Source organism: Pollicipes pollicipes, unplaced genomic scaffold (genome assembly GCF_011947565.3).
Source record: "Pollicipes pollicipes isolate AB1234 unplaced genomic scaffold, Ppol_2.1 Scaffold_7261;HRSCAF=8764_pilon_pilon_pilon, whole genome shotgun sequence".
Lineage (NCBI taxonomy): Eukaryota > Metazoa > Arthropoda > Thecostraca > Pollicipedomorpha > Pollicipedidae > Pollicipes > Pollicipes pollicipes.
This window is the reverse complement of record NW_023597054.1, coordinates 15,809,095-15,822,243: the sequence shown is the minus strand read 5'-3', so window position 1 is coordinate 15,822,243 and position 13,149 is coordinate 15,809,095. Positions and strand designations below refer to the sequence as shown.

General features: G+C 58.5%; 2 protein-coding genes across 2 annotated transcripts; one reads left to right on the top strand and one right to left on the bottom strand.

The window, feature by feature from the left end:
• Nucleotides 1-767: 767 nt before the first annotated feature.
• LOC119112186 (U4/U6.U5 small nuclear ribonucleoprotein 27 kDa protein) lies at nucleotides 768-1,881 on the top strand (the record flags this gene model as incomplete). Its single annotated transcript, XM_037236258.1, is given in 2 exon segments — nucleotides 768-848; nucleotides 1,470-1,881. Coding segments are annotated over 2 exon segments (197 nt in total), but the record flags the coding sequence as incomplete, so codon positions are not given.
• LOC119112184 (dynein heavy chain 6, axonemal) lies at nucleotides 1,878-13,048 on the bottom strand (the record flags this gene model as incomplete). Its single annotated transcript, XM_037236256.1, is given in 20 exon segments — nucleotides 1,878-2,393; nucleotides 2,848-2,955; nucleotides 3,291-3,414; nucleotides 4,090-4,191; nucleotides 4,432-4,593; nucleotides 5,066-5,158; nucleotides 5,623-5,802; nucleotides 6,001-6,174; nucleotides 6,371-6,513; nucleotides 6,884-6,982; nucleotides 7,382-7,582; nucleotides 8,015-8,255; nucleotides 8,870-9,071; nucleotides 9,766-9,947; nucleotides 10,146-10,298; nucleotides 10,906-11,142; nucleotides 11,399-11,578; nucleotides 11,824-12,004; nucleotides 12,157-12,329; nucleotides 12,863-13,048. Coding segments are annotated over 20 exon segments (3,243 nt in total), but the record flags the coding sequence as incomplete, so codon positions are not given.
• Nucleotides 13,049-13,149: the final 101 nt, after the last annotated feature.

Below are 13,149 nucleotides of genomic sequence, written 5' to 3'. Positions count from 1 at the left end.
TACGTGCTCCGCTGGGCGCCGCGCTGGTATGCACCTGGCTGGTGCTGCTCCACCGTGGCGTGATGAGGTGGGAGAGGGGGCTGATTCCTGTGAGGCGTCCGTGAGGCACCCATCTGCGTACGGCGAGAGCTTGTTCAGGGCCGCGTCTGGTGGGAAGGCATCGGTGACTTGGGTTGTATAATAAGGGGACTTCGGTGCTCAGGCACTGATTTTGATCTCGTCCTAATCGCACGTAAGAGTGCGACTTTATCCGTCACAGTTCACCGCTTTTTGGTAACGTCATTGCATAATGTGTGCGGCTCACTTTGCCGTTAGCACCGCTAAAATGCAGACCTGACAATTGGAACCAGAACATCAGCGTAGATGTTCACTGAGGGATAAGTGAGCCAAAATTTGGGTGACTGGGACTAATGAAAGTCGTTTGCGTCCACTTTTACAACCGTTTATCATTACCTTTGTAAATGTTGAATCAACAACAAAAATGCCTGCACCGATTTGTTCTTCGATTGATCTCCGATCGACTCCATAAAGACCTGCACGCATTTCAACATAGCACGGAATCAGTGCTCATCGAGCAAAAATTTTCCGACAGCTTTGTATGCATATCACTGAACACAAATACTCCTGACAGTTTGGCATCGTTTTACGGCGGTGGCGTCAATGTTGACTCCGATGACTAGTTTTGAGGACGATCAAACGGTGGGACGTCGGTCTTAAGCGATGTCGTGTGTTTGAGGAGTAAATTAATCATGCAACTTTTGTTTCAGAGGAGGACTTCAAAGGGAAGTCTCCGGAGGAGATAGAAATGATGAAGGTCATGGGATTTGGTGGCTTCGACACAACGAAAGGTAATATTTTTCAGTATCAGGCCCAGCCCTGGATCTCTTAAGTATCTAACTGAGCTCCTACATGCTTTCTGTTCCCGGAATGCCTACGTCGAGCTACACCCAATTGTGCATAAAAAGTGCTTTTTGATTTGTCGTTGGAAGACTTCCCATTGCTTAAGAGAGTTCACGGGCCATGTACACTGCAGTGACCATATTTGAACAACACATTCGTGTACTAGTTCCACAAATCTCGTTTGGTTGTGTGTATTCTAGCGACCTCGTTTGTTAGCGTGATCCAAACTAGGAGCAGCATTCAAAGGAACACAAATATGATCCGTGATATCGTTTTGCATTCGCCGTTTGCCTGAGTCGCCTTGCCAGAGGGATTCATAAGCCTCTAGCGCTTCAACATGACTCCTCTAATCATTTACGATGTTTTTGAGCAAAAGACGATGGAATTCGGGTGTGGTCCGACTGAATAACTCGATAGGGCTCAGCTATATATAAGAGGCCGAAATCTAGGGTTAAAATAATATCTAACTCGGTCATGACAATGATGTTGGGTATTTATTGCCTCCCATGGTCGATTGAACTGGAGCCGCCACGTGTATTTCTAGCCCGTGACACGGCTGTGTATTGCAGGTAAAAAGGTAGATGGCAATAACCAGGGAGCTGTGCACGTCGTGCTGAAGCGCCGCTACCGACAGTACATGAACAGAAAGGGCGGCTTCAACCGGCCGCTCGACTTCGTGCTCTGAGGTGTGCAACAGTGATCGTGATGACTGTCAGAATGTGGCGACTTGATGCCGTTCGTATGCGTACTCTTGGTGTGAAGAGCCGCCATGCAACTTTTGTCTTGTTTCTTTTTGCAGTCGTGCTCATCGCGCTATTTTGCATCTCCTACGTTGTACGGTATTTTGAGCTGGACGCGTGGGTATTCACCTCAAACATGGCGTACATGGCAGATTGGCGTTTCTCTGCGGTTGTATGCAGATGTTCAGGCAATGTTAAGTTAAAGTGTGCATACCAGTGTAATACATCATCGTGCATCAGACACGTTTATAACAACATTGGAGACTGCATACCATTCTGTATTTCAGGAATGGGTACATGACGGCGGGAGCGCAGTCCGGTCAAGCGAGCAGAGCACAGTAACTTCCCGGAAGCAATCACGGTAGATTCTCATAATTCAACCCAACAATAGGCTCAAACAATCACAAAATGTTCAACACACCTTCGGGTGAAGTAGACACCTTAGGCGCCATCCACTCCACCATCCAAGGCACCTCGCGCCTTGATTTTATACACATGCCTTCCAGCAGAGAAAGCTCGAACTGGCTGCCTGCGGTGGCCGGGCCCAGCTGGCTCCTCGGCTACACCTCGTGTCAGCGCCGCCGGCCGCCCCGCTGCCGCGGCGTCAGCAGCCGGCCGCCGGGTGCGGCTGCTAGTCCTGCAGCAGGGTGAGCAGCGCCGTACCCTGGGTGATCCAGTGCTCCTCCGGCTGGTCGCACGGCAGCTGGATGTCCACCACGAAGTTGGTCGAGTGCCCGGTGGTTGACAGGACGCCTGCAATCGAACTGGCCGCCGTTAGCCAGTGTCTGGGGTGATTGGTATAACCGGGAGAGGGTTGGCACGTTATGAGCCACAAAACGAACCCCAAGACCTCGGTAAACTAAGCCTTCGGCCCGGGTCTTCCCAATCGGCCTTTCCTGCCAAGGGAATCAAAAGACAGCGAGGACGAGAACATAGGGTAGTCGGATGGGCCTCCGGCAGAGACCACGCACTTGCGATTAGAGCACGTTCGAACCCAGGTGACCCCATATGACTCCGAACGGTGTTGACATTTACCAAGCGTGCGGAAGGCAGCTACCGCGGACGGACACATCGTCATACCCCTTTAGTCCGGCTTATTTACCCGCGATGATCATACGGACCGGTGGGCCGGATCGCAGCGCGCATCAAGACTGTCTCGGCTGGACGGCCGTCAGCAGCTGTTACCGGTCTTGTCGGCGCTACCCACCTGCTCGCACCGGAGTGCGGTACGTCGGACACGAGTAGTCCGTCGGGTTCGGCACGTGCTCAAACGCCGGCAGCACGTGCAGCACGGGCAGCGTGGCCTTCAGTTCACCTGCGGACGAGCAGGCGGGGCGTCAGCGACAACTGGTGGACGCCGCCTCGCCACGTGAGGCGTCTGACCGCAGAAGCATACGTCAGAGCCACACAGCGAGCCAGCTCAGTGCACGGGTGGGGTCCGTTTGTCCGGTACAAGAGCCCTATCAGAGAGAGAGAAGGTGACCGCTGCTGTCAGTGGCGACGGCGCGGTTCACCAGAGTTTCACAACGGTCCAGTGCCGAGACGGGGCGTCCAGGCCGCGGCTATGACCCGCCGCCGGCGATGATGACCCCGGCAGATATCATATCGGCAGATATCAGCGTGCGCCAGCCGCTCTGTGCCCTCGCTCACCCAACAGGGGGTCCGTGAGGGTCATATTGTCCATGTCCCAGCGTCCAGCGTCGATGAACAGGCCGTGTATCAGCAGGCCCTCTTCGGGCACAGACAGCTCGTCGTCCACCCAGCTGATGAACGTCTGCAGTGCAGGCGGCCAGCTCGTCATCCACATCCACACAGCTAGTACACCTTGACGGCGTAAACACCCGTCAGGCACCCAGTTAGTACACCGTGGCGGCATCAACACCCGTCAGTCACCCAGGTGGTACACCGTGGCGGCGTGACCTCCCGTCGGCCACCCAGTTCGTACACTGTGGCAGCGTAAACATCCGTCAGCCACCCAGCTAGTGGACTGTGGCGGCGTTAACATCCGTCACCCACCCAACCAGTAAAGACGCGTCAGCCACCCAGTCAGTAAACCGCGGCGGTGTAAACGTCCGTCAGCCACCCAGCTAGTGGACTGTGGCGGCGTTAACATCCGTCACCCACCCAACCCGTAAAGGCCCGTCAGCCACCCACTTGGTACACCTCGGCGGCGTTAACACCCGTCACCCACCCAACCAGCAAAGACCCGTCAGCTCCCCAGGTAGTAAACGCCCTTCAGCCACGTAGCTAGTACACGTCGGCGGTGCAAACAGCTGTCCCCACCCCCGCTGATAGGCCTCTGGAACATCTCGCCTGCAGCCAGCACTACCCAATACCTCCCGGAACTCCACAGCGACCTGGCACGACGGCAGGCTCGTACGCCTGGCCTGCACGGTCTGGTGCCGGCGCCGTCGCCCAGTCGACGGCCGGGCGCGGCAGGCCGTCTCACCTTGCCGCTGGTGGGCCGGTGGAACGGCCCCGGCTCTGGGTCGTCCTTGGCTGCGGCCGAGTCGCGACTGCTCATCTCCTGGCGCCACTTCATGATGTCCGCCTGCGGACCACCCAGTGAGATGACCACATCCCACTGTCTAAACGTCACGCGTAGCACTGACGCACGCCAGGCTTAAGATGTGCGCTCTCCATCACTGTCCGGTGTGCATGACTACGCAATCCAATCGCCGTTCACTTGCATTGTGACTGTCCCATTCCGTTCTGAAAATAAACCCATTCGCTAACTCCAGCGAGCCACTGATGCCGTGCGTTGGGCTATGGCGAGTGGAATCATGCTCACCTGATCTCTCCAGACCTTCTGAACCTCGTACTGGAAGCGCAGCTGATCTATAGGCAGGCTGTGCTTGCGGGCGAAATTCTGCAGAATTCCCGTCAGAAAGCCTTGCGGGAAGAAGAACCCGGAGAACCAGAAGGACGGAGGTGGGCCGTACCGACTCCAGTCCTGCTCTCACGCGGTCAGTGTCAGGGGGAAGGACGCGTCGTCAGCCCGTCCGAGCTCGACACCAACCGCACATATCATCGCTGACAACGCGCTGTTCGGCTGAGCCGGGCAAGCATACTCCCCCCCCCCCCCCCCCGCTGAGAACCGCTCATCGTCGAGTTATTGGTGTCATCAGGTCAGTCTGATGACATTAGGCTTGATGACGTGCTAGCCTGTGCATGCTGGCATGCATCCCGTGTAAGTGAAACAAATATGGGGAAGATTAATGAACGCAGCGGGAGGAAGTGATGTTAACCAACATTCTCCGCGCATCCTTAGGCAACGCTCAGAAGATGATCCATGCGGGGGAGAAAAGCGATACCGCCAGCCTTACTATCCGCGTTTAGCATCTCATTTTATCTGTAGGTTAATTAGAAAAGTGATGTGCAACGTGCCACACTCAAATGTGCCGGTAGATGCACACAGAACGTACCGCGAAGGCGTCCACTCGCATGATGAGGTCAGTCACCCAGCTGCCCAGGGACTTGACAGACAGGTAACCCACTTTTCCCCAAAACGCCGGAACCTGGGGAAGGTGGAGCTCTCCGTAACCAAGGAGCACCGACGTTACCCTGTTGGTCCGTCACCATCGCGCCAAAATGGTCTCACACCCATTTAGAAATATAATCTGGTACCGGACATGCAGTTATGGGAGCCTGGCAATGCAGGATCTAATGCAGCGCACGTGTTCGTCAAGACGAAAACCTGACGATAGTAGGCAAACTCACTGCTTAAACGGTTCCGTATCGTTCACGGCACCAATCGACATGGATGCATGCTTGAATTATGCCGACTGCAGACTTACGGCGGGATGTGGATTCGCATAACCAACATCGCGGTCCTGCCACAAACCCAGCCTGGTGTGCACGTCTGACACCAGTTCGGGCTCTTTTGCTGATGGCTAGGCACGGCGCCCCGTCCGACCGCCGCGCTCAGCCCCGCCCGCAGCTGAGGCCCCGCCCCGTCCCTCGGCTGGGCTGGTCGACTGGCCTGGTTGTTGACGAACGCCCTGTAGACGCGGTCCAGCTCCTCGGACATGACCACCAAGCCGCGGATGGCGCGCTTCAGGTCAGCGAGCGTGCTGTGGATGACGCGCAGTAGCCGGTTGTAGCGGTCCACCTCCTGGACCAGCACCGTGGTCAGCGAGTTCATCCGACCGCGGTCGTCCAGCTGACGGGCAGACGACGCCACAGTCAGGCGTGCTGGTCGGCGCCGTGATGCCGCACCCACGCCGCCCACGCTCATCAGCGGAGATAATGCTGTCAACGCCAGCAAACAGCTGGCCAAATATGCAGCGTGCGTTTGTGACCAATATCTCATGGGCACTTGAGCGTGACAGTGAAGAACAGTCTGGTTCAATGTACCGACCTCAAATAGCTTCTTATGGGCGACCTCCATGTCAATCTTGACGGGTATCCTGCCCTCCATGGTCTCGGCCAGGTCGTACACGAACTGGTCGCCGCTGCCCTCGCCGCCGCCGCTGGTCGCCAGCCACGGCTGCATGCTGAGGATGGTGGTCAGCAGGCGGTAGGTCTCCTGGACCTGCGGACGGCCAGACCACAGCACGTCACAGGCTGCGCGCACGGCGCCCGCGGTGAACGCTGCACTCCTCCCTCCGTCGAGACGCGCCAGACATCGAGACGGCCCTGTAGACAACGCCGGGCCGCCAGAGTCGTTGGCAAAGTTGTCCGGGTGCAGATGACACAGCAGGCCCCGACAGTGACGCCCGTCTGCCCACCTTGCTGACGACGTCCGCGTTCACGTGCATGCCGAAGATTTCGGGCGAGTCGGACACGGGCAGATTGTCGACGTACTGCTTGTACTCTTGGTGACCGCCCTCGCTCGGGGCGTAGTAGATGCCGGACGGGGAGTATTTATGATCTGGGGACACACGTCCGTCATGCGTCCAACACCCACCATCAAGGTTGGCCAGATCGCGCATTCAGGTGCAGTCCGGGCATGGTCTTCAGCTGGAGGGCGTGGTAACCACGGGTGTGTCTCAATTTCTGTTACCATCTCCCGAAACTGCGCGTCCACCGAAGCTCTCACCATGACGCTGATTTGAGAACGAGTTTTTCAAGGGTGCCCCTGCAGTCAGTCGCACATAGCAGCTCCTTTTCAGAATTGTATACGTCACCATTTACACTAGCTACCACGGCCGCGTGCAAAACAAACACCAAGACACGGATTGCTGCGCCGAGGTGACGGTCCCACCAAACCGTAGCGTCCACTGTTGGCAGTGTTGACGCACCAGGATCCATGGCTGCGGGCGAGAAGAAGTCGGTGAGGATGGTGGTGAGGCAGCGCTGGTCCCAGTTGTCCGTCACCCGGCCGCCGTATGTTATCTCACCTGTGGAGGTGGCGTACACCCAACACATCACTGGATGGGGCCGGCGGAACGCAGCGCCACCGCGTTATAGCAGTCTGAACATGTACTGAGCGGACAGTTCAGCACGGTGCTAACGGACATGACAACGATGAGTTATATGAGCGTACGTAAGGTAGATTCCCAGTGGCATGTTTCAGCACCCAGAAGCTTCCTTGCCATGAGCACTTCTCTGCCACCCATACACGTCCCGTGAACACCTCACTTTCTGAACGGACACATGAGAGCCACTTAACCTCACGGCTGTGTAAGCACGGCACCGGGCGCTGACCACTGCCGGTACTGACACCGGGCCCCCGTGAGCGCGGGAGCGGGCCGCGGCGGCCGCCGACAGCCGCGGCGCGCGTCGCCCGGCCCACTGACCGGTGATGTACTGCAGCGCCTCCCACGGTATCACGCCGTCCTTGCAGAAGAGGCGCAGGTTGTCCAGCGCGAAGTCGCGGTCGTTGGTGGTGAACTCGTAGCCGATGTTCCAGCCGAGCGGGCCGTACTTCTTGCGCTCCTGGATGACGGCGTGGAAGAAGCACAGGCCGAACACCATCCGGCGCCAGCTGATCTCCAGCACTGCGGAGACGCGGCCGCCAGTCAGCGGTGCGTCGGCCACCCTGTGCAGTGTGGCCCGCTGGCTGGGCGTGGCCGCCGCGCCACGCCAATCTCCGCACCAATCCCACCCGCCGGCGCATGGCGTCGCTACAGCCTGCCAGTCACCGGCGCAGGCACTGATAGTCGCTGTCTGTGCACCGTCGTGGCGCGTGCTGCGTACTTTTCGGAAGAACAGCGCCAGAACCACCTAGAGCTGCTCCCTAGCTCCAGAGACGTGAGTATGTCACACATGGCTGCGAATTAACGATACGGTTCTTCTGGGCCCATAACCACGCCGTGAACGTCACCGGTACGGACCGCCACCAAACGACGGGTCACAATCAAAGTTGCCTCGCGCCCCACGTGGCCACGCCACACGTCAGCAAACAGCGGCGCGACGGAGAGCGTGCTCACCGTTGTCGTCGAAGAACTCGGGCGTGATGGCGGCGAACGCCTGGCGCAGGCTGTTGCGCAGGCCGCGCGGCGGCTCGTTGGTAACTTTGACCGAGTTCTGCAGGATCTCCACCGGGAACGCCTTGGCCGGCATCGACGAGAGGAACAGCCGGAACGACTCGTGCACGGGCGTCGTCGACTCCGGCAAGTCCTTGATGATGGCCTCCAGGCACGGCATCCAGGAGGCGGACAGGTGACAGTTCTGCGGCCGCGACAGACGGCGCTGTTCTGCCCGGTGTTTAACGCGGGGAATGGCTGACGACGAGGCCAGGCGCACCCAAACGAGCGCTCTGATGGATACTGTGAATGCGACGCCCACAACTACTGTCAGTTCTAAAGGATGAGGGCTTAGAGGAAAGAAGCAAGGTGAATTTGTCACAAACACAACATAGGTGGCCTTAAATAACGTAATGAAAGCCAGCCCAATCAGTCACGCGTCACCGCACGTCAGCCAACTCATCTCTGGCTGTTCTGCCCCAGTCTGGCAGAACTGTTCTGCTCCAGTCCCGCCGTGGGCGGCGACGAGCGCTCACCTACAGGAAACCCAGTCTGGCGGCGCGGCTCGCTCCCCCCCCCCCCCTCCCCGCCGTGGGCGGCGACGAGCGCTCACCTGCAGGAAGACCCAGTCTGGCGGCCCCCCCCCTCGCCGTGGGCGGCGACGAGCGCTCACCTGCAGGAAGACCAGTCTGGCGGCGCCCCCCCCCCCCCCCCCGCCGCGGGCGGCGACGAGCGCTCACCTGTCGGAAGACCCAGTCTGGCGGCGCGGCCTCCCCCCCTCCCCCCCCCCCCACACCGTGGGCGACGGCGAGCCCTCACCTGCAGGAAGACCCAGTCGCCAGTACGGATGGCATCGCTGATGGCCTTCTCGGCCACTGGGCCCTGGCCCTGGCCCAGCGAGATGGCCGCCACCCGGTCCTCCATCTCCCGGTCACGCGTGAACCCCATGAACTCGCCCATCGGGTCCGTGCCCTGGCTCAGCACGAAGATCAGCGGTGTGTACCGGTCGATGTTCGGGTACCTGGCGGCGGCGGCGCGGTATCACTGGAGGGGTTACAAGACTGGCGCTCGGTGAGGCACCTGCCCTTTAGTGGCCGCACGACAGCACCAGCTCATTGTGGTCAAACGAACAGCACAGCAGCCGGGGGAGTGTTGATGATTGTGTTTCAATGCTGGGATTTGGAATTGCTCGCGCGATTATCATAATCAGTTTCCCCTACAGTGATATACTTATCACCACCGTTACCAGCCACCTGTGTCAGCAAAGATTATGAACAAGGCAGTTATTTCCTAAAGTTTGGAGCGTTGGTGGTAAGTACAACGGTCCAGGGATACCACGGCATTTGCATACGAGCTTCAAAACTTGGGTAGCATACCATCGAAAGAAGTAAGCTTAGGTGATGGATCGCTGCGGACGTGGCCGCGGCCACTTTTATGGAAAGTTGTGAGAAAAACCGACGCGAAGGGACCGGAACAAGAGATGGAACCCTATGCAACGCACGACAAACCGCCGAAGGAAAGGTTGTCACGGGGCAGAGGGAACACTGGGAGGGCGGACCAATGTCACACGCTGGGCGAAACGCATGCCACGGGCGAACGTCCACGCAGCATGCACCCTCACGGGAAGTCCCGTTGTTGGAGGAGAGGTGTCCCAGCCCCGCCTGCGGCCCGCCCCCTAGCTCGCGGCCGGCCGTGAGCGCGGGGCAGCGGCTCACAGCGTGGGCAGGTCGATGGCCGGCCGCTCAATGAACACGCTGCCCAGATTCTGACGCACGAACTCGGTGACGGCCAGCGCCAGCTGCTCCTGCCGGGCCATGCGCACGGCCAGCAGCTTCTCCATGCTGGTGAGCCGCGCGTCCCAGTGAGACGAGCCCGCCGCCGCCTCTGGGTTCACCGTCTGCGGCCGGGGAGAGCCACAGATCACGGACGGCCGCAGATGTCAGCTGGGTAAGGTCTGAAGGCCTGAATTCCTTGACGGAGGGTGTGTGGGCTCTTACGATGAGAGGATAAAACGCCATCGAGTTCCACGACGAAGCACTCAGCCACGAAGAGGATAAGCCAACGCTCCTGTTTGTGTGCACTCCCGCCAGCTTACAATGGTCTCATTGCCGATGACGACGGCGATCTGGCCACCGGTGAGTGCTTTCGCGAAGTGGGTGAACTGGTCGGGGAAGGCCAGCTCCAGGCTCAGAATGCCCTTCCAGTCACCGTCCGAGTACCACTTGACGGGAGACGGTTGCTCGCCCAGCTGTGGGACGGTGCGGACGTCCCGTCTCAGTGTCATCCCGTACCGGCATCATTGGCCGCGACACACATCCACGGACGGTTTCACCAGCTGCTCCAGCGAATATGGCCACTGGAGCTGGAGATGCGGCCGCGGCCTTTGCAGTGCGATCGCGTGGGTCGACAACAGCGGGCGTGTTGTGAGTGGCTTGCCCTTCACGTTGGGATCATAGGCTGCCGTAGAAGCAACACACCGTACCTGTGATGTCAGGTATGAATCTAGGTAAAGGCGTTCGCAAGGCCTCGAAACGCAGAACACAACTATTCCTTAAAACGGAATTTACGGCGTCATGTCCACATTATGGATACCACTCGGGTGAGACGATGCGAAGTCCTCAGCGATACCTGGTTCGGAAACTCAGACATAAGCGAATACAGTCAAGTGTGACTAACAACTAGGTACCGAAGTCCACCACCCATAAAGAAGCGCGCTGCCCCGCTCCACGCCAGGCGGTAAACCAAATCGGCATAATCTCCAATGTCGCTGAGATTTCCTAGCAACCCCCCCCCCCCCTCCCACAGAATGCGCTGGACCTGCTTCGTCAGCGCGTGCGGCAGTGCCAGCCACCCACCCCCTCCACCAGGTGAGGCGCGCCACGCAGCAGGAAGTTCCACTGGGCGTCCGTCACACTGCCCCGCTGACGCATGATATCTATGCAGAGCACGAAGCTGAAGATGAGCTTGTCCTTCTCGAACAGGCCGCGCGCCACGTCCGTGTAAGCGGCCGTGGTGGTGTTCTCGATCAGGTTAGCCAGGTGCTCCTCCAAGTCCGGGTTCTTGCGCGTGCTCTCGATGTGAGAGTTGAATATCTGCCGGCAATGAGACAACCTATACCAGCACAGCCGTGATTGGTGGCTCGGGGAAAGTGGTGAGACGATGCACAATGTTTCCCAACGAATCGTCATCCAGCATAGCACTGCCCTGATCGTCATGCTTGCACGAACCCGTTCATCGACGTCCGCCACCGTAAAGGCCACCACCAGTTCCATGCCTGAACGCAGCGACGAAGCCCCATTCGCCACAGTTGGCGGCATCCGGCCGCTGCAGGCACAGCACGCCCTGTACCTGGTTGAAGTACTTGAGCGAGTACTGGTACATGGCGTCCACATCTGCCAGCTGGGCTATGACGAAGTAGACGATGCTGCCCCGCAGCGCCACAGGCCGGTACTTCTCTCGCGCCGCCGAGATCTTCACCTCCGTCGACTCGGCCTCCGTCAGTCGGATGCTGATGTCTCGGGACGTTATCTGACGACGGCCGACGCCATCAAACACATACTGCGGCCGATAAATGTAGTCATTCTTTTACGGCTGATGCTTGCAATGCAAGCATCGGCATGTTGCTCGTTGGCTGTCTAGTGTTTATATTACCTATAGTTGCAGTATATGTCATAACTTACCAGCAACTGTGGCTGCGTGGTATGTAAACATAGCACATCAAGTAAGACCGCCAATACTGACCGGTAGCAAAACTTAGCACCGCTGCGCCATACCTTGGACTCGTTCAGTGTGACAATCAGCTGTTCATTGTCCAGAATGTTGCCCTCGGACGTGAAGAGCATGTACAGGATCTTGTCTTCGATCGATCTCAGCTGCGCCTTGTCCGCGTTGATCTGCACAATCAGCTTGTTCCTCGTCTCCTCGATTTTCGGCTCCTCCAGGCGGACCACGTCGCTGGTGACACATCGAGATCGTTCCGGTCCGTCACCATCACACAGGCTGCACAACTTGCGATGACGCTAAGTGGTAAGCTCTTCTCAACACCAACGATCGATAAGCATACGTATGGTCAACGCGATCAGCTGCCGATGTATGCCTCGACTTACCCGAGTAGCTGGTCCTCGAGCCCGCTCTGGGTGACGGTGAAGTTGACCAGCGTCACCTTGATGCACACCTCAGGTAGGTAGTGTGGATTGCCCAGCTTGGTTGTCATGTACATCCGGAACGACTTCTCGTAGTCGACCTCCGAGTCACCCAGCTTTATCAGCAGCCTTCCACCCTGTGAGCCAGAATTTATCACATTAACTAACCGGGCTATTATGCCGCACACCACAATCCAGCGATAGTGAACGATGCGTGGTTTCCCTTAGCCGATATAGGTAGTCATTTATATTTTGACATGGACGGTGCGTCCTTGAAAGTCTGTCATTGATAATACGTCTGTATGTGGGCTGACGGCCGCGTCCGTCTCCGTCGAGTCAGTTGGACCGACCGACAGGTAGGTCTGTCTGTGAGCTGACGGCCGCGTCCGTCTCCGTCGAGTCAGCTGGACCGACCGACAGGTAGGTCTGTCTGTGAGCTGACGGCCGCGTCCGTCTCCGCCGAGTCAGCTGGACCGACCGACAGGTAGGTCTGTCTGTGAGCTGACGGCTGCGTCCGTCTCCGTCGAGTTAGCTGGACCGACCGACAGGTAGGTCTGTCTGTGAGCTGACGGCCGCGTCCGTTTCCGTCGAGTCAGCTGGACCGACCGACAGGTAGGTCTGTCTGTGAGCTGACGGCCGCGTCCATCTCCGCCGGGCTGGCTGGACTGACCGACAGGTACGTCTGCCGCAGCAACACGGGCTCCAGCGCCGCCTCCAGCGTCTCGCCCACAGCCTCGATCAGCATCGGCAGCCCCAGCCGGATGCAGGTCTCCAGCACACGCAGCAGCTGTCCGTCCGACATCTTGGCCACCTTCAGCCCGTCCATGGCCTCCATCCGACGGATCCACTGGTTCGCCTGGCGGGACGGAGTCACAAGGCGCTTCAGGCACGCACAGGCACGCCCGTCATCAGGCCAGACGAGAAGCGGACTGCAGATAGACCGGGATCGACTAAACG